This window comes from Staurois parvus, unplaced genomic scaffold (assembly GCF_062004578.1).
Source record: "Staurois parvus isolate SC_StPar_1 unplaced genomic scaffold, SC_StPar_1.0 ptg000226l, whole genome shotgun sequence".
NCBI classification, from domain to species: Eukaryota; Metazoa; Chordata; class Amphibia; order Anura; family Ranidae; genus Staurois; species Staurois parvus.
Window position 1 is genome coordinate 5,641,413 of NW_028318022.1, and position 19,488 is coordinate 5,660,900.

General features: G+C 41.6%; 1 protein-coding gene across 5 annotated transcripts in view; it reads right to left on the minus strand.

Annotated features, from left to right (window-relative positions):
- DLGAP2 (DLG associated protein 2) overlaps positions 1-19,488 on the minus strand; it is a 1,035,006-nt gene that overhangs the window by 13,386 nt on the left and 1,002,132 nt on the right. For all 5 annotated transcript variants that reach the window (XM_089679530.1, XM_089679529.1, XM_089679532.1 and 2 more), the window contains one exon: positions 7,275-7,366. In XM_089679530.1, the coding sequence (XP_089535656.1) occupies positions 7,275-7,366 (92 nt within the window). The remainder of the gene's footprint in view (positions 1-7,274; positions 7,367-19,488) is intronic.

A 19,488-nucleotide genomic window follows, 5' to 3' on the forward strand; every position in this document is an offset into this window, starting at 1 on the left:
GTGAATACACTAAGGTAAGAGGTTCTCTGATGTAAGAGGGAAGTAAGGACACTGATGTAAGGGGGAAACCTTTATACCAGTGTCCCCCCTTACCTTAGGGTCTCCACTCGCCCCTTACATCAGTGATCTCCCCACAGAGAAAGTGACTGCCTGACTGCCCTACAGAGCTGTCACACACTAACTTGTAAGTGCCTACAGGACTTAGTCCTCCTCTTCCCCCGTGCTCCCTTCTTTCAGTTGCTTTGAAAAGGAAAGGCACCTTTTCCTGACCAGCAGCAGATTCCCCCACACACACTCAAGCCGAGCTCAGCCACAACTGAGCCAAGCCCAGCCGATTACTAATCAGCCAAATCCGGAACTGCACGCATACCCAGTTCTGGAGCCAGCTGATTGTTAATCGGCTGAACTCTGCTCTGGCAGAGGGTTGGGCTGCCACTGATCAGGTGCACAAGGCTGGGGGCATGGGTGGGGGGGGGAGGGAGAGGAAACACAGGACAATTGGAGTTTTTACAGGCCCTTTTCTGCTGTTTACAGACAGCAGAAAAGTGCCCTTTTTCCACTGGCAACACTGCTTGGGAAAACTAGGCAAATTAGGAGGCCACGAGGCCACTGTGAGTACAAGGCTTTGGGCGACTGCCTAACTTGCCTAATTAAAGAGCCGCCTCTGAGCAGCCTGCCTATACATGCTAAACCGGCAGAATGTCGATCCATATATGGGCTTAAGTATAATCTAATATGGAAGTGGAGATCATTTGGGGAGTGGAGTGTGTCTAGCAACTCTGGTATTTAATTATTTAATGTTGTAGGTTAGATATTGTTTACTTGTAGAGTGTGAAGGTTTTAACTTTGAGTAGTCTTTAGCTACATTTAATTTGGGCTTGATATGTAATGCAGAAAATAGTTCACTTCTCATGCAAATAGCTTCCCCAGCTGTAATGAGCATCAGGAGCATATTTCATCATTTATAGTGACATGAGTTACTCAGTGACCCTAATCCGATCTCTATGGGATGTGTCTAGGCAGATGTTGAATGTTCAACAACAGGCTTGCATATGTGTGCATTTGTGAAACTACTTGTGCAATGGTGTAATCTAATCACAATGGCACCACAAAGTATAGGATGGTTATTAATGGTTGTATGACTGAATGTGTGAATTGTTATATCACCAGGATTGAGAAGTGAAAATTGGTATTATGTTTGGGATACATATTATGTTGAAGGGCATGGAAGGCGTCCTTCACGCCTCTTTCTAAATAGTTTTACTCTCTATCCAAATTGCACCTCTCAAAAGTATGTCCCTTTTCCTTAAGGTGTAAAACTCAACAGTCCTCCTACACCTTAAGAAAAGAGAACATTCAAGGACAGAAAGGTATTTTGACAACAGTTTACACCTTCAACCATGTAAGTTGAACAATTAACACCTGCCATAGGCTTTGTGAGACCATTGTGATTAGATGTAGATGTAACTAGCACAAAGTGATTTCACAAACCTTCACACTTCCTATCTTGTTTTTGGACAAACAGCAACTGTTTTCACTCATTCCATGATGATAACCTTAACCATCTTACCCCCAGGCCAATTCTAACACTTCTCACATACATGTAAAAATCACCATTTTTTTGCTAAAAAATTACTAAGAAACCCCAAACATTATATATTTTTTAAAGCAAAGACTCGGCACATTAAAATGGTGGATGCTGCAATTTTTTTATGTGCGCGGTAATTTTTAAAATACAAATTTTCAGGAACAAAATACATTTTTAGGAATTTTTGCACACAAAAAACACAATACCCATTTTTTTGTAAAATATAAAAGATGATTTTATGCGGAGTAAACAGATACCTAACATGTCATGCTTTAAAATTGCCCACACCCGAGGAATAGCAAACTACAGTACCTACAGTCCCCCCCCCCTCCCCCAGCTTTTACTTGTGCCCCCCCTAGTGCATCCACTGATCCATGAGCTAGTCTGATGCAGACAGTTGATGTAAGGGGGCACTCTTATGGGGGCAATGCATGTAACGGCAGTCTGATGGGGACACCTGATGTAAGGGGTCACTTTGATGGTGACACCTGAGGTAAGGTAGAACTTTGATGGGGACTTGTGATGTAAGAAGGCACTTTGATGGGGATCCTGATGTAAGGGGGCACTCTGATGGGGATCCTGATGTATGGGGATGCTCTGATGGGGATCCTGATGTAAGGAGACGCTCTGATGTGGATCCTGATGTAAGGGGGCACTCTGATAGGGACACCTGATGTAAGGGGGCACTCTTATGCGAACCAGGGCCAGATCTAGGGGGTGTTGCGGTTGGCTGTGCCCCCCAGATTTTACTTGTGCCTCCCAGATCTCCGAGAGTGCATCCACTGATCCATGAGCTAGTCTGAAACAGACAGTTGATGTAAGGGGCAGTCCTATGGGCAATCTATGTAAGGGGGCACTTTGATGGGGACACCTACTGTAAGGGGACACTCTGATGGGGACACTGATGTAATGGGGAACTTTGAAGGAGACACTTGATGTAAGGAGGCACTTTGATTGGGATCCTGATGTAAGGGGGCACTCTGATGGGGATACTGATGTAAGGGGTCACTCTGATGAGGACACCTAATGTAAGGGGGAACTCTGATGGGGACACTGATGTAAGGGGGCACTCTGATGTGGACACCTGATGTAAGGGGACACTCTGATCGGAGCCTGATGCAAAGGGGGACTCTGATGAATAGTCATGATGTATAGAAGTATTCTGATTAGATCTGCTGATGTAAAGAGGGACTCTGATAGGACATCTGATTTAAGGGGGCACAGGTTATGTTTAACCACCCTAACCTAATGACAAGCTAATATATAATAGTGTTTCTCAAGTCATGACACTGTGTGACAGACTGTCAGTGACACACACACACACACACACACACACACACACACACACACACACACACACACACACACTATTATGCCCCTGACTTTTTTTTACTTCACCCCCAAATCAGATAGGCTAGATCTCACCCTGTTGTTGCTTCTGTTTTCTTTCATCACAGAGGGGACATGGGTATGGATGTACTGTACCTTCTTTCCCTCTCATTCCATAAGCACACCAAGCAGCGGTAGTACCGGGCTCCCCGATCTCTCAGGAGAGCCTGGTAAAGGCAGTGGGAAACTGCAGGAGGGGGCCCCTTCCGCACCCTGTAAAGCCCCTCAGATCACTTCTACAGAAAAGTCCATCACTGGCTTAAAATATTGGTACTAGGATGATAGCTGCAGCTGCAGCCATCATTCCAATAGAGCCACCTCAACCCAAGGATGTATGGGTACATCCTAAGGGGTTGAAGTGGTTAAGGTCAGTGAGGTTCATATGTGGTTATAAATGCTGGGGTAAGTCCTTAACACTCATTACAACTGAGAAAGCTACTTGAATTAGTTGACAAAATGTTTTCAACTTTACAGACCAAGCGCAGTAAATGTGATCAGCTAACACAAAGTGTTTATTCTTGATGTGTCCATAATGCAAGGTCATCTTTAACACTTGGGTGTTAAGCTCAAATGGACAACTGCTTTATGTACAGTAATTCAGTTGTGCTAGGTGCTCTCTGACTTTGACTATAAACAATTTCCTGGTAATCAGTGAGATTTGCCACTTGATTTCCTCAGCTGACAGAATATACAGAGACAATTACATGGGTCAATATGAATATTGTTTAATATGCAACACTTTATACAAATCGCTCACCCAGCCAGTTGTCTACATTTTGACACTACTATGTAAACAGTTGATAAGCTTCATCCTGAGGATCAGGACAGTTGGAACATATAGAACTATGAATGAAGTAGTAGTGGCATGGGTTGTATAAACCTATTTTAATCAATCTGCTCAGAATTCTTATATTGAAAATCTGTTGCTTAGAAGTACTCATTAAAGAGAAGGTATACTGTATGTACCCCTTATCCATTCACAATGAAAAGGGGAGTATCTGGGGGCGCCTTTATTGTTAAAGGGGGCTTACAGATTCCAATAGACCCCTCGCCTGCAGACCCCCACAACCTATGAGCCAGGGTTGAGGGGAGGAAGTCTTTGTCCTCATCAACATTGGGATGAAGTGCTTTGCCAGGGAGGGGGCACCCTGCCTGGATCTCTCCCAATGTTGAGGGCATCTAGCCAGGCATGGTTCAGAAGGGGGCAGATCTCCCCCTCTTTTCCTACATGCTCAGATAAGGGCCTAGTGTGGAATTTTTTGGGGGACCCTATGCTCTTTTCTTGTCTTTTTTGCATGTGGTTTCCCTTAAAATTCATACAAGACCCTTATCAAGTATAAGGGTCTGGTATGTATTTTTAGAGGGAACCCCAAGCCATTTTATTTAATTATTTGTGCATGTGGAGGTCCTCTATTAACATCTCTTTAGACTCTTGTCTAAGATGAGGGTCTGGTATAGACAAACCATACCCCCCAACAGCTTTGTTTACAAACAGAAGTAAGCAGCAAAAGCTATCATTTGAAAGCAATTTAAACAGAATTGTAAATGTCAGTTTTGCTGATGTAGGTTGTATACTTTGTACAGATGTGCCACTGTACAGGCGGGTTAAGGACATCCTCCAGGCATGTTATTTAAGAAATTTTGCAGTTTAAATGTTGCCCTTAAAGTAGTATTAACACCTTCCCGCTGGCCATAAGTATATATGCGGCCTCACAGTGGAGTGGGCGGGCCTTAACGCCAAGTGGCTGCATATATGTGGCCCTGTATAAATAACTTACTGTGCTGAGAACATGTGCACTGCAAGCTCCCAGCATGATACCCAGCGAGGATTGTAAGCTCCTGATGCATACTTGCAATCGAGGGCTTTCCAATCATGTGACTGCTGTGACAGCCAATAACAGTGTTCACATGACCTGAATGCCCTCCTCCACCTCCCAGCATCTAGAATCTCTTAAAGGACTGGGAGGTGTTGACAAGAAGGGGTTAAAATTGCTGCACCTCGCCAAACAGAATTGAAAAATAACTTTTTTTTTGCTTTGGTACATGTTCCCTAAGATAGTGCCCAGCCCCCATGCCATTTGACAATCCCTTCCTATTAGTCCTGAAAATGGTCATTACTGTTTAACATTTGACTCCCTTTGACTTCAGTGGGGTTTGGCAGCCAAACTTTACTCATGTTCTACGAACCTGCCTCAAACCAAACCCAGGTATGTTCAGCTCATGCCTATAACGTATTAAATAGTTATTGAGAATAAGTGGTGCATATTGCCAAATATACAAACAATTGTAGGTGGTCTTCTACCGTGTTTTTAATCCTATATGTAAGTGTAAATGGCTGTACTTTCATGAGGCTCCCCTTCATATAGTAAGTTATTTCATATTTATAAGGGCACTGCAACCTCCAAAAACATGAATATGTGTCAACATGATAAATGCCCCTATATATTTTTCCTCTAATCTAGTCAGTCCTACTCTGCCTAATACGTTGCTCTGGACAACCATCTCAGCCAAGCATGACTTCTATGCTAGTAAAGCCTAGTGTTAACAATAATTAAAATGTATGCAATATATATATATATAATATACACAATACTCCTTTATACTTACCCTAAACAAGTTGCAAACCCCCTGGCCAAGAATTATATATAATAAGTACCAGGGGTGGGCTGACAACTCATGGGGCCCCTGGGCACTAGGGGATCATGGGGCCCCTGTGTCCTCGGCAACACTCAAACCACCCCCAAAAAAGCCTATGAAAGGTGCCAGGGGCATCTCATGGGGCCCCTTACTGACCCCGGGCCCTCGTGCAGTGCCTGAGTTTCCGAATAGTCAGTCCGCCCCTGATAAGTACAATAAAGCAAAGTGCAATTAAGCAGTTTCATAGGAGGCAGCATACAATACACCAAGCCCAAGTGTTTCTGAACTCATACTGTAGACACACAATTAACTATACGCATAGTGGTGGTTATCATTAAAAGCATGCTGTACACAGTATATCTCAAATAAGAATGCTGATAAAAACATTTTTAACTTCTTTTTAAATTTGGCCAAGTGATCTTTCTACAGTAATTTGTAAGTCCATATGAAATATGTAGGCGGAGTATATTTGCTGCATGTGATGTGTCATTCACACATCACTGCAGTGTCTTGTGTCCTTTGCGTTGGTCCACCCAGAGCTGACTGGTGCTCTGGCGGTCACTTGACCAATTAAGAAAAAAAAAAAAATTTTTCTTAAGTACATTGTATTATTAAGTTAAATTAAATTAATTAATGCAATTGTATCTATTTACAATCCACCAAAAGCTAAAAAATAAATCAGCATGCTCTTCTCAGCCACCCCTCAGCCTAACCAGTGCTACATTCTACAGCTGCACTTCACCATTCCTGCTACAGGCCTTACAGTAGCACATCAAAACTCTCACTGATAAGTTACCAGTACACCTTCCCATCCAAGGGTTAGGAGAAGGAAGCGTCCAGAAGCAATAAGTCTTTTAACCATTTACTTGAACAGTTAGTCAAGTCCATATATATTCATGACCACAATTATTCTGGGTCCAGGAGATGGGACACTGCTTCTATAATAAGCAGAAGGGTTGATAGGTGGAGAAAGTGTGAGTTGATGAGCAGCCTATACCTTACAGAGGTTGCCCAGAGTCTGGCATCACTATGCAGGGATGTACAACTCTTTTAGCTTTTATTGATGCAGCTTGGTCCCCACCTTGCTTCCTATGGTCAAGAGAAAGAGTTGTCTCATTGCCTCAACTATTTATATGCTAGGCCAGGGTGCTCCACTGCTGGCAAGGAAAGGGCAGGCACCAATTCTATATGTCCCCACCTATTCATGCATTCTACCTGTGGGGACCCCTACTGGCTCCTAAGTCACCTACATGCCCATTAAATCAAATGGTCCTGCGCCTAACCCATTCCTTTAACTAGGTGCCATCAAGTGGTCACAAAGGTGGAATTACATTGGGCATATCTGAAAAGCAGCGGGACTGGCAGGATCACTAGGAAGTTTTCAAGGAAGAAATACAAAGAGAGCTTTTTAACACAAGTACATGGTACAACAGATAGATATAAGGAAGATGAAATCTTGTGGTGAAATCTACAGCTTACACTGTATTCTTTAATGATAACAGTTGTGCCTAATGAACACTTCATATGTAAAGATGTTTCTGGTTATTTCTAAAAGATGTGACATTATGGTAAAGAGTTTTCATACGAGTAAGAAAAGTTGATGCAAAATTTCAAACACATTGATGTTATTTATATTTATAATTTTGCAGAAGTGACTTACCAGATTTTGCTGACAAAGCCAATAAAATTGCTGAAACTTCTGTGACATGAGCAGCTGTGCGCTTCCCACTGCACTTCGGATTTTACCTAGATCTAAATAGAGAAGCAAAGCATAAGTTGATCCTAAAAAAAATAGCAAGCGACAACAGCAATATTTGATTTGATCAAAAGATCTAATAATGTAGGGGTTGCTTCCCAACAACCAAAATCATATTGGGTGACCATCAAAACGTTTTCCTAGTTTTTGATTAGGACTGATATTGCGTGAAACAATCACAACTCGGGGAGGGCAGCTGATGAAACAGTAACCTAGTGTGATGCATAAGAAGCCACTAACTGTGGAGGAGAAAATGTGGCTGCACACATCTTCAGGAAGCTCTTGAGCTGCATTTGTAATGGTGTAGTAGTAGAATTTTACAGCTGTCTGCTATTGCATCTATTCCACAACCAGTGGATAATGCTCTGGGTGCAATACTTATGCTGCTTAATACTGCTTTCCACGTTGAATGATTCCCAACTTTACTAAACCCAGGAGACTAAAGTTGGGTATACTCTGCAAGATTTTTTTCATTTAACCAGTGGGTTGAACAAAAAGAAACATCCCTGCATCTACACAAGCAATGTAGAAGCAGAGTCTCCCTGCTGCATTATTGTATTCTGACAGTTGGGACTCCCCCCCATCAACATACACCAATTAGTGCTAGTGTTTTCCAGCAGAACCATTAGACAGAATCTAGTCTAACAATTGGCTTCTGTTGAATAAAGAGGGATACACACACACAGAAATTTGGCTGGTTCAGCAGGATATGTGTATACCCAACAAGGAAGAATTGCCAGTGTGACTGTGGGATAATGAGCAAGGCATCTTCACAGTGTAAGGGCTCAATTTTATTATTCTTTGGTGATTCTTTTGGTAAACTGCTTTGGTCTTTATACAAACTTGGAAGTCTATTGTTTTTAATCCACCCTATTAGATTGTAAGCTCTTATGAGTAGGGCCCTCTTAATCCTCCTCTTTTGATTGTATTGTAGCTGTACTATCTCCCTTTATATTGTAAAGCGCTGTGCAAACTACTATAAAAGTGCTGTATAATAATAATAATAATAATAATCATCATCATCATCAGTTCCAGCCTAACATGCAGACTTGTAAAAAGGAACAGTGAAACATGGTCATATTGCAGTTCAACCATGCACATATTAAAGCCTCTAGGAGAAGGTTATAAGAGGCTGTGATAACATCATAAAGAGTGTTACTCAGGCTGGGAAGGAGTTTGTTGGAGCTTGGCGAATATTCCTCTTGAGATATTAAGGCGTGTTCTATAGTGTTTTGGTAAGGGTATTTTCTCCTTACACTTTAGAAGTTCACACTGAATGGTCACTTGGATTATTTATACTCACAAAGTGACTCACAATCACGGTTGTTACACTGCGTTCACCTTTCACTTATAAGGTCACGTTTGAATTTTTGAAGTTGCACAGTGCATATTGTTTTGAATTATTGATATGTATTTATTTATTTATTTTATAAAGTTAATGCACTATATGAGTTCTCTTTTTTGTGGAGGTTCACATTTTCTTTGGGAGCCAATTGGAGTGCTCGGCAATAAAGATCCGGGAAGAAAAATTTTCCATAAAGGAATCAGAGTTTGGAATGACTTTTACTTTTGGACACGAGTGAACTAATTTTTATATATTTTTATTATTTATAATTTTTGGGGTTTCTGTATATTGTATGTTTTTCACATTTTGCATTCATATTGTAATATTTTTTAAGGCTATTGGGGTGATATTGAGAATATTAAAGCCTGCCTACGTAGTGAGCAAATATGTCTGTCTTTATGTAAATATACAGTATTTCCAAATTAAAGAAGGAATATTTTGGAAACAATTTATGCTCATTCAGAAAATTATATATTTTAATTTGATTACCAATCCAAGTAATTGTAAAAATGACCACCTGTGTAAAAAAAGTCATAGCATATATACTGTTATTACATTACAAGCCATTCTGCAACTTAATGCCATTAAGATGACCTTTCCATTACAATCTTCAGCAAACTACTGGTATCAGTGTGTCTTTCTCACAAGCATGGCCATTGCTTTCTCACAACCATAGCCATTTCCCTGTAATGTTTGTTGTTCTTTAGTTGAAATAAACACCCAGGTCTTTTAGGATTGCCTGGCTGCTGCATTACCCAAAGACCAGTGATGTGACCTCTTATTCCCCATCTGCAATATTTCTCTCATGTCTGAGCTTTTACCAGTTCCATTAGGCTGTCCACCAAAACACCTTTTTTTTGCTCCCTAAGACCTGCCAGTGAATGTATATCACAATCTCTATGTCTCATCTCCCACCTTTTTCCTAATCCACTTCTCTGAGTAAGCAGATACAATCCTCCCCTCAGATTAAAGCCTCCGACACATGGCTTGTTCACTGTTCCATTACAAAGCACTTTACCCTTGTCTAATGCTCTCACAGAATCCAAGAGATTCTCTTTTCATTTATATCAAATCATGTGTTGGTGTCCCTGTATCATACTGACTGCATACCGTATTTACCCGTTTATTGTATAGTGCACCTCTACAGTAAGACATTTTAAATATGTTATTTATAATATTATATTAAAGTAAAATAGAGTGCTAATACACCTTGCAATTTAAAAGGACTTATTAAAATCCATACTTATGATACATCAGTAAAGAACATATTAGTATTAGCAGTGTTATTTTAAGCTGAAAGTAATTTATTCATATGAATAAAAGCACTACCTAACCTAAAGGTTTAGCATAGGTTAAGCTCCATTATGAAGTCTGTCAGAATCATTGCCTGCGTTTTATTGTGTTTTCAAGTTATCCAGAAAGAACTATCATTGTAACCTATGGCTTCCTATGTATCTCTAAGCTCTTACTGTATCTGATGGTGTTCTGTATCAACTCAGTGTGTTTCTCTAATAAAGTAGTTCTTCTTTTTTACTCCAAAAATGGTGATGTCTAGTTCTTTGGGGTAGTTACAGCTATAGTCACTTGCCTCCTCTTCCAGAGCTTGGGAAGCAGCTTTTTGGTAGAGATACCCAGTTGGAATGTCAGGAGACCGTTACAAAGACTAAAGTTGTAGGAGCATAGATGACATGTTCTCTGGCTACTAATACCATTGTGGGTGTTTCATGTCATTAGTGACTACAGAGAGTCTATTATTTTCAGTCAATCAGAACATGTCGGGTAGACTTACAAGGAATTACACTGTCTAGCAATACTAAGCATTATGTAGAGTATGCATATGCAATGAGCAATTATGGCTTTCATTGTATATACTGTACACTGGTCAAAAAAATTAAAGAAACACTTTGAAAACACATCGGATCTCAGTGGGGAAAAATATCATCATATCTATACTGATATGGACTGGGTAATGTGTTAGGAACGTATGGATGCCCCATTGTTTGATGGAAATTAAAATGATCAACCTACAGAGGACTGAATTCAAAGACTCCACGAAAATCAAAGTGAAAAAAAATGATGCAGCAGGTTAGTCCTCAAATTTAATTGCAGCAACTCAAAATAGTGCTCAGTAGTTTGTGTGGCCCCCACGTGCTTGTATGCATGCCTGACAATGTCAGGGCATGCTCCTAATGAAACGATGGATGGTGCCCTAGGGTATTTCCTCCCAGATGTGGACCAGGGAATCACTGAGTTCCAGGAAAGTCTGAGGTGCAACCTCAGAAACATGATATTCCAGAGGTATTCTATTGGATTTAGGTCAGGCGAGCGTGGGGGCTATTCAATGGTATCAATTTCTTCATCCTTCAGGAACTTCTTGCATACTCTCACCACATGAGGCCGGGCATTGTTGTGCACCAGGAGTAATCCAGGACCCACTGCACCAGCATAGGGTCTGACAATGGGTCCAAGGATTTAATTCCGATACCTAATGGCAGTCAGGGTGCCATTGTCTAGCCTGTAGAGGTCTTTGCGTCCCTCCATGGACATGCCTTCCCAGACCATCACTGACCCACCACCAAAACGGTCATGCTGAACAATGTTACAGGCAGCATAACGTTCTCCATGGCTTCTCTAGACCCTTTCATGTCTGTCACATGCTCAGGGTGAACCTGCTCTCATCTGTGAAAAGCACAAGACGCCAGTGGTGGACCTGCCAATTCTGGTGTTCAATGGCAATCGAGCTCTATGGTGCTGAGCAGTCAGCACAGGGCCCACTAAAGGATTTCGGATCCTCAGGCCACCCTCATGAAGTCTGTTTCAAGACTGTTTGGTCACAGACATTCACACCAGTGGCTTGCTGGAGGTCATTTTGTAGGGCTCTAGCAGTGCTCATCCTGTTCCTCCTTACATAAAGGAGCAGATACCGGTCCTGCTGATGGGTTAAGGACCTTCTACGGCCCTATCCAGCTCTCCTAGAGTAACTGCCTGTCTCCTGGAATCTCTGTGCTGGGAGACACAGCAAACCTTCTGGCAATGGCACGTATTGATGTGCCATCCTGGAGGAGTTAGACTGCCTGTGCAACCTCTGCAACCAGGGTCCAGGTATCACCTCATGCTACCAGTAGTGGCACTGACCCTAATCAAGTGCAAAACTAGTGAAAAATAGTCAAAAAAATATGAGTAGAGAAAAAATGTCAGTGGCCTCCGCCTGTAAAACTATTCCTGTTTTGGGGGTCGTCTGCCCTCTCTGCTACTTAACTGACCAAATCAATATCCCAGAAATTTTAATTGACTTGATGCTATACTCTGATTAAAAAATGTTCCTTTGATTTTTTGAGCAGTGTATATGTACTTAAAAGATATACACAGAAGCAAGGGTTTTAAAACATTATTAGGTAAAACATTTTTTGTGTTAAATCCCCTTTTCCTGAGGAGCCCCTTAGATCCAGAGCACAATTTAAGAGTAAGGTGATTGTAAAGGCAGGTTTTTTATTTTTCTTAAAAATAACAAGCATGTCATACTTACCTGGTTTGTACAATGGTTTCGCACAGAGCAGCTTCTTTCTTGGGTTTCCCAGCAGCACTTCTGGCCCATTCCCGCCGCCAATTGCCCCATAGCTAGCTGCTTGCTCTGGCAGCACACATGCTTGCTCGCTCCTGAGCCCACTCTGTATGTCTGTGCCAATAAAGAGGGAGCCTCTGCACTTGTGCACATCGCTGGATTGAGTTAGGAATTAGGTAAGTATAAAGGGGAAGGGGGGGGGAGGGGGCAGAGATTTAACTGCTTATTTAACAGCTGAATGACAATGGAAATAAGCATCATAATCGGTGGGACTTACAGTGATTGTAAATCTATTTTTTTTAAAATAACAAACATGTTATACCTACCTGCTCTGTGCAATGGTTTTAAACAGAGCAGCCCCGATCCTCCTCTTCTCAGGTCCCCCACCAGTGCTCCTGGCTCCTCCCCCCTGCCGAGTGCCCTCATAGCAAGCCACTTGTTATGAGTGAGTTTGGGGTGGGCTTGATCCAGAGCCACACTGTGTGTGTCTGTAGACACACAATGCATGGCTTGGCCCTGTCCCTGGCTCTCTGCTTACTGACTGTGATCAGTGGCTCCTGCTGGTGCCTCCATGTCCAAAAGGAGAAAAGCCAAGGGCCTGCAGCATCCTATGCCTAGGGCCAAAGGAGGTCACTGTCACATGGATCATTTAAAGACGGACACAGGTACCTGTACTTCAGAACTATTACTACCTTAGACACTTTTAGGCCAGATCAGGTTCATGAGTAGTAGCAAAATGTAAAAAAACACATACTTGGAGCACAATACATTCAACAAGTACACTATATTGCCAAACGTATTGGGACGTCTGCCTTTACACGCACATGAACTTTAATGGCAACCTAGTCTTAGTCCGTAGGGTTCAATATTGAGTTGGCCCACCCTTTGCAGCTAGAACAGCTTCAACTCTTTTAGGAAGGCTGTCCACAAGGTTTAGCAGTGTGTCTATGGGAATATTTGACCATTCTTCCAGAAGCACATTTGTGAGGTCAGACACTGATGTTGGGCGAGAAGGCCTGGCTCACAGTCTTCGCTCTAATTCATCCCAAAGGTGTTCCATAGGGTTGAGGTCAGGACTCTGTTCAGGTCAGTCAAGCTCCTCCACCCCAAACTCACTCATCCATGTCTTTATGGACCTTTCTTTGTGCACTGGTGCGCAGTCATGTTGGAACAGAAAGGGGCCATCCTCAAACTGTTCCCACAAAGTTGGAAGCGTGAAATTGTCCAAAATGTCTTGGTATGCTGACGCAACAAGAGTTCCCTTAACTGGAACTAAGGGGCCAAGCCCAACCCCTGAAAAACAACCCCACACCATACTCTCCAGTCCACCAAACTATACACTTGGCACAATGCAGACAGGTAAGTACCGTTCTCCTGGCAAACGCCAAACCCAGACACATCCATAAGATTGCCAGAGAGAGAAGCGTGATTCATCACTCCAGAGAACACGTCTTCAGTGCTCTAGAGTCCAGTGGCGGTGTGCTTTACACCACTGCATCCAATGCTTTGCATTGCACTTGGTGATGTAAGGCTTAGGTACAGCTGCTTGGCCATGGAACCCCATTGAAGCTCTCTACACACCTTTGTTGTGCTAATATGAAGTCCACACAAAGTTTGGAGGTCTTTAGCTATTGACTCTGCAGACAGCTGCCCACTTCTCACTTAATTTCTCATGACTATGGCATACTGACAGTGCATTTTCTTTCCAAGGACAACTCCCTACATCCATCCCAGATCTTATAAATTCTCAAGTGTATTGAGTTTACTCTCACTCACAATTACTTCACATTTACAAGACAATTCTACAGACAAATCAGAGGCACAGTGATGGGAGCCAGGTTTGCTCCCAGTTATGCCAATCTCTTCATGGGATTTTGGGAGCAACACCATATATGGAATTATAACCCTTTTGGAGCAAACCTGGTTCTCTATGCTCATTACATTGATGACATTTTGATCATTTGGGATGGCCCCTTGTCCACGTTGAATGATTTTATTCAATCCACTCCATTTGGTATCGAGTTCACACACGTTGTGAAGGACTCCACTCTAGTATTTTTGGAATCTTGAGTTGGACCTGACTCACATATTGTGTCCAAAACACACTTCAAGCCCACAGCAGGCAACTCCTATTTGCCTGCTAAGGGCCGCCATCATCCCAGATGGATCAATAATGTTCCTCTGGGACAATATTGCAGGCTCAAGAGGACTTGCACACAAGTGGATGATTATGACACTCAAAGCTAAAGCCTGAAACAAAAGTTTTTGGAAAAAGGATATGCAGCACATACAATCAATGAAGCATACAATAAATATAGAATCGAATATAACAGCCAGCGACTACAGAGAGGGATCCTGCTATTGCATCCAAGATCACGACTTGCAGGGGACATACCAATCAACATAGTCTAGCATTCTGTACCAGGTTTAACCAGAATGCCTTCCACATCAAGAAAACTCTGAAGAAATATTGGGGTATCTTATCTCAAGATCCGCATCTTTGTGCATATATTCCCCACACGATCTTCCATCGCCCATGAGATCTAAAAAAGCTTAATATCCCCTAGCAGGATCAAACTTTCCAACAAATGTCCCACAACCAAGTGGAGTACCTTGTTTGATCAAAAGGGCAGCTACAGATGTGTGGTATGCAACTGTGGGGAATGTGAACATATGTGTCACAGAAAGAAGGAATTCTTCGAAGCAGATAGGAAGGCCCACTTGATTAAACAGTTCATAAACAGCGCTGAGCAAACCGTTGGCGCTATATAAATACTGTATAATAATAATAATAAACTGTAGTACACAATTTGTCATCTACTGTCTAGTGTCCCTGCGGGCTCCTGTAGGTCGCACCATATGCTCACTTCGAACCAGATTTGGGTTCGACAAACACACAGTGTCATGTCACTTTAGTGAAATACATTAAATATAATAATTCAGACGCATCAAGCAAAGGCCAATTGCGGACTTTAGAGGCACTGCGACAAAAATATTTAAAAAACACTTTAATAAAGGAATGTAAACCATACACATCAGTTACATACATGTTGTTCCACTAAGAATACAAGACTCCCATAGATGGGGGTAGGGCAGGGGCGGACTGACCATTGGGAAACTCGGGCATTGCCCGAGCGCCCAGGGTCAGTAGGGGGCCCCATGAGATGCCCCTGGTACCTTTTTCATAGGCTTTTTTGAGTTTGGGCAAGGACACAGGGGCCCCATGATCCCCTATTGCCCGGAGGCCCCATGAGTTGTCAGTCTGCCCCTGGGGTAGGGTATTCTATGCTAGCTAAAAAATTCTTCAAATATTTATCTTATTAAAATTGACACAAATGTACCATATCCCGGTAATGATATCAAAAGGCATAAATCGAATGTCGATATGGGTAATCACATAGTAGTTACTCTATAGTTGCTCGACATGTTTCGCAACATTATCGCTTCTTCAGGAGTTACTACTCTATGTATCCTTTTGGATTCACCATTTGGGCTCTCTGGTCCCAAAGGGTCTTAATGATGCATTAGACGTACAGTCCCCTATTTAAGTAACCGTTCTTCCAGGTGCAGGAATAGTACTGTCACCACAGCTGACACTCATAGGCCCTCACAGGGCCTCTTGTCCCAATATTATTACTATTATTAAGTGTTCTTGCATGGCAAGACCACTTACTGTTATCTCACATATACGTATATTCTTATTATTATAGCCAAATTTACCACCCTAACTCCTCCCACAGTTTTTACACTACATAGACAGTAATATACCAAAACGTGCGGATTGTTCCCGATTGGTGTGCTATTACTTTGTGGAACGGTTCACGAAATATCGGCGTTTTTGTGGTGAAATTGGTCCCATAGGAATGAATGGCAGAATGTTCAAAACTAGAGTGGGAACTGACAAAAGCTAGAGTGTGAGCTGAAAAATCAGGACATGATTTCTAAACTGCCATCACTCCCTCATTTTCAAGCCCACCAACACAAATCTTATATCAAAACGTTCAACTATCCCTGCTGCCACTAAACATGTCCATGGCTAAGCCATAGTCCTGATAGTTTTCACAACATGACCATTTGTTTGCAACTCACGCCGCCCATTGACATTCATTGAAACTCCACTCTAGCCACCTCAAATTTGAAGGGCAATTTCTAAACTGCGATTGTGCCTTCATCTTTAATATTTCAGAGACATACTATGCATCAAAATGTAGGTCTGGGTCTTGTGATTCTCACAATATAAAGCTCTTCAGTTAAGGATTTATAATTTTTTAAACTACAACCGTTTGAATATGGCAACCGCCAGTGAAGTGAGCAAGTTGGAGCAGTTTGTTTTTAACCGCTCTTCTCTGCCCTTGCTGTAGAGTGAGTTGCCAGAGGAACCCAGGTGTGTGAGCAGGCAGCAGAGTGACAAGCCACTCCACCCAGTTACTCCGCCCACTCCATTTGTAGACTACTGGTGGAGGCAAGAACACTTCACACAATTTCCCCAGAAATTGTAGCTTTTCTAGTTATTATTGTTATCGCTATTATTTACCTCTTAGTAGATGCCTCAAATGATTTATCTCGCGGCTGAGACAAACTGACGTGTTCAGCCTTATACTTTTACATTTGTATTTCTGTGTTTATTTCCCGCTCTCCCTTCCTGATCTCTCTCTCTCTGCATGTCTAGGTGCTTGATTTTATACATCTGTGGCCATGGAGGTGATTGGAACACCTGAATCCAGTGATTTGGAGGGGTGTCCCAATACTTTTGTCAACATATTGTACATTTTCTTACAAAAATTCTACTTTATCTTTTGACTTTCTAATAGATATTGATTTCTCTCTTCATGCACATAATAGTTCAGTTCAAGCTAAGAAATATTTGTGAGAGTGCTTTCTGTTTTGTAAAACAAACAGCTATGTAGCATTGATTTTTTAGATAGCATCTATTTTTTTTTGTTAGATATTAGGCCTGGAGAAAACAATTAAAGAATGGTGTCTTATTCTGATAAACAACATTTATTTTTATTATTTTAATGAGTGACGTATGACTTTGTAATAAAAAGTGTATTGAAAAGGAAAAAGATTACCTTTTAATCAACTATTTAAACATTTTATTTACCCATAACTTCATAAATGTTAAACAAATGTGATTATAGCAAAATTGTAATGTATTTTTAGAGAGTAATCATTTTGTGTTGCTCTAACATGTACCTAAGACAATTTTGGATGTGTAATTCGCATTTTGATATTATAACATTGCTTTATAGTTATTACTTGTTAGTAAGTGTATTATCTTTCTCTCTGCATGTTTCATACAATGCAGTCAGCATGACACTACTAAGAAGCCAGTTATAAAAAGCCACATAGTCTATTGTTGTTAGTCAGTCAAAGCTGATTTGGGCTTGTATTGATAGAAAAGAACAGTAAAGCACAATTGTAATGCCACACTACTAATCATAAAACTCATATTGTGTAAGCAAAGAGCAAATGCGGCTCCCCCATGTTCATGTTTATTTACGAACTACACATTGAAACAAGGTCTATAAAAACCAACACAGCTTAACATGACTGCATTAAGCTGATCACATTTCACATTTACATACAGAAAAAAAAAGCTTTAGCGCCAGTTCACATATATGCGCATTGGTTGCGGTTTGAACCACAGCCAATCCGCATGACATGTGAAATAACATTGTTTTCTATGGTACCTGTTCACATATGTTCGGTACACTGGCAGTGTGGATTTATTGTGGATTCACTGCGGATTGAAAAAAAGTTCTCTCCGATTTCTGAGCAGTGCGGTCCGGTTCAGGTGTAGACTACAGGCTATTAACTTCTATGGGAACCGTTTCTAAACCGCACATGTCATCAATTTTGAACAGGATAAAATCCTGACCTGAACCTGGTCTAAACCTGTCCTGAACCTGATGTAAACATGACCTGAACCGCTGAACAACTACTGTATCAATTAGCTGTGAAACCTGAGCTTCAATCTGCACTGCACATGTGTGAATCAGCTCTTACAAATGGTTATATGTTCCCTTAAAATGTTAAATCGGCTCTCCAGTTTTTTCTTGCTTCCCCTTTTCTTATAGCAACAAAAAAAAGGTTCAAAACACTACTCACCATCTCCATAGTCCAGCACTTCCCTCTGAGTCTTTCTCCATCCTCCAGCGCTGGTCCTCTTCCAGGTAGAATTAAGTCCAGCATTATTTAACTCTCAAGTTTTAAGCTCAGGATATCATTGACAACCCTTGTGGGTGCATCGTCATGGAAGCTTGGACTCGCAGATTAATGATATAGAGAACAGTGCTCATGCTACTATGTGAGTGCTGTTCTGCACAATATTAAGGACCACCCATTGAATCAGAAGAACAGAAGAGGGCCCCACATAACATGCGACTGGCCAGAAAACAGCTAGTTAGAACAAAGGGATGTATACAGGTTTTTTAAAATTACGTGTAAGATGGGGCTCTGGGAGAATGAATCACTGGATGTTGAAGGTCTGGAATTCTGCTATTCAAAGTGTATATTAAGTTCTGAGATGGGCTTAATTCGTCACAGTTCTTTATACCTCTAGAGATCCCCTATGGTAAGAGCACTCCTTTTTACCTAAAATCATATATGCAAGCAACTCCATATCTCTGAAAGAATTGTCCCATGCCTGTATTTAAAAAAAAATCATGAAATTGTACCTTATTTTTCAGGCTAAATCAGTGGTCATGTGACTGCTTCCTTTTCTGTTCAGACAACATAATGGCTCTGGTGGTAGGCTTGGATTTGTGTCAGAAAGAATTTCGGGGCTAAAAGAACACAGGCTCTGATCAAAGGGGGACTGTTGTAACCCCTGAAATGCACTGGTTGTAGCATTTTGTGTGTTTAAGAATTAATAAGCATACTTTTCTAAATGGTAATTGGTGTGGCACTACCGTTGTTTTTCTCAACTGCTGGATAACTCCAAGGGTGCTCCTTGTAGACCTCCTGGTGTGAGAACTGCCAAGCCAGAGCAGTTATGCTACATGCATTAGGCCTCATTGCATGTTAATGGACTGTAAAAACCCAAGTGTTTCTAATCTTCACATCCATTTACTACAAGGTTGATAGCCCCATCCTACATATTGCCATAGATGACTGGAGCAGTGTGGAGGCAGAAGAAGCTTCTGCTCCAACCACCCTCACCCAGCCTCTACCTGCAACATAATTTTCAATAATGCAACTATAGTGAA